The 1,107-nt window shown below is 57.2% G+C and overlaps 1 protein-coding gene across 1 annotated transcript in view; it reads left to right on the plus strand.

The window, feature by feature from the left end:
* The window catches only part of SLC11A2 (solute carrier family 11 (proton-coupled divalent metal ion transporter), member 2), an 11,779-nt gene extending 11,098 nt beyond the window's left edge, over positions 1–681 (plus strand). Inside the window, exon 15 of the mRNA XM_009320929.1 lies at positions 455–681. Within this exon, the coding sequence (XP_009319204.1) occupies positions 455–562 (108 nt within the window). The 3' untranslated portion in view covers positions 563–681. The remainder of the gene's footprint in view (positions 1–454) is intronic.
* The last annotated feature ends 426 nt before the right edge of the window (positions 682–1,107 follow it).

Genomic DNA, 1,107 nt, shown 5'->3' on the forward strand with positions numbered 1-1,107 from the left:
TCACACGGGCCCACTTCTCCAGCTTGTCCAGGTCCCTCTGGATGGCATCCCGTCCCTCTGGCATGTCGACCGCACCACTCAGCTCGGTGTCATCTGCAAACTTGCTGCGGGCGCTCTCGATCCCACTGTCCGTGTCCCTGACAAAGATGCTCAGTAATACTGGTCCCAGTGCGGACCCTGAGGGACACCACTCGTCACCGGTCTCCGCTTGGACACTGAGCCCTTGACCGCAGCTCTTTGAGCGCGACCGTCTGGCCAATTCCTTAACCCACCGAGTGGTCCGTCCCTCGGATCCGTCAGCGGTGCCCGTCTGTCCACCTCTCACCCACGCCCGTATTACCTCGAATGGCAATTTATTTACCCTCAAGCAGGCGACGCCGCTTACACGAGCAGAGCCTGGGTCTCCGTAACACGCTGCAGCGTTCCTGATCACCGGCACCTTCTTTCATTGCAGGGCTGGCTGTGTCTGATTGCTCTGGGGGTCTCTTTCCTGGCCTGCGGGAGAACGGTAAGCGTCACCAGGACACTGCTCACGGAAGAGTCACCTTGCTCTGCTAAGTAGCCGCAGTGTCCGTACGCAGCGAGTAGCCATCAGAGCCAGTGCGTTTCTATGGTTTACTGTGTGAACATACAACGTCGTATGTGCGGTTTGCACAGGGAATACGCGTGTGGGGGAAAAAAAAAACAAAAAAAAAAAGAACACTAATCAGATGTACACGTTGGGAAACGCCTTGCTGCTGAAGTGCTCCCGAGCTGGCTGTTTGCTTTGCTGAACGCCTCTAATCACGCTTGACGTCGGCTGTGCCACCCGGGAGCTCCCCTTTTCCCAGCCGCTGGCACGTTCCGTAGCGCGGCTGGAGGGGAGCACGCCGTGCTGCCGGCCGGCCCCTCTTCCCGGCTAACCTCTGCTCCAGCCTCTCCACCTTTTCGCAGTAAGACCGGCAGGCTCTCTCCTCCCTTAGCGTTTTCACCCACGTAGCAGAAACACTGAAGCTCCAGGTAATTACTGCTTCTGCACTGAACTGGGGAATCTAGAAAAATAAGCTAGGAAATTCAGAACGCACCTTCTGGGCGATGTCTGAAGGGCTGTCGTGGTTTAACCTCAGC

Source organism: Pygoscelis adeliae, unplaced genomic scaffold, assembly GCF_000699105.1.
Source record: "Pygoscelis adeliae isolate BGI_AS28 unplaced genomic scaffold, ASM69910v1 Scaffold973, whole genome shotgun sequence".
Taxonomy (NCBI): domain Eukaryota; kingdom Metazoa; phylum Chordata; class Aves; order Sphenisciformes; family Spheniscidae; genus Pygoscelis; species Pygoscelis adeliae.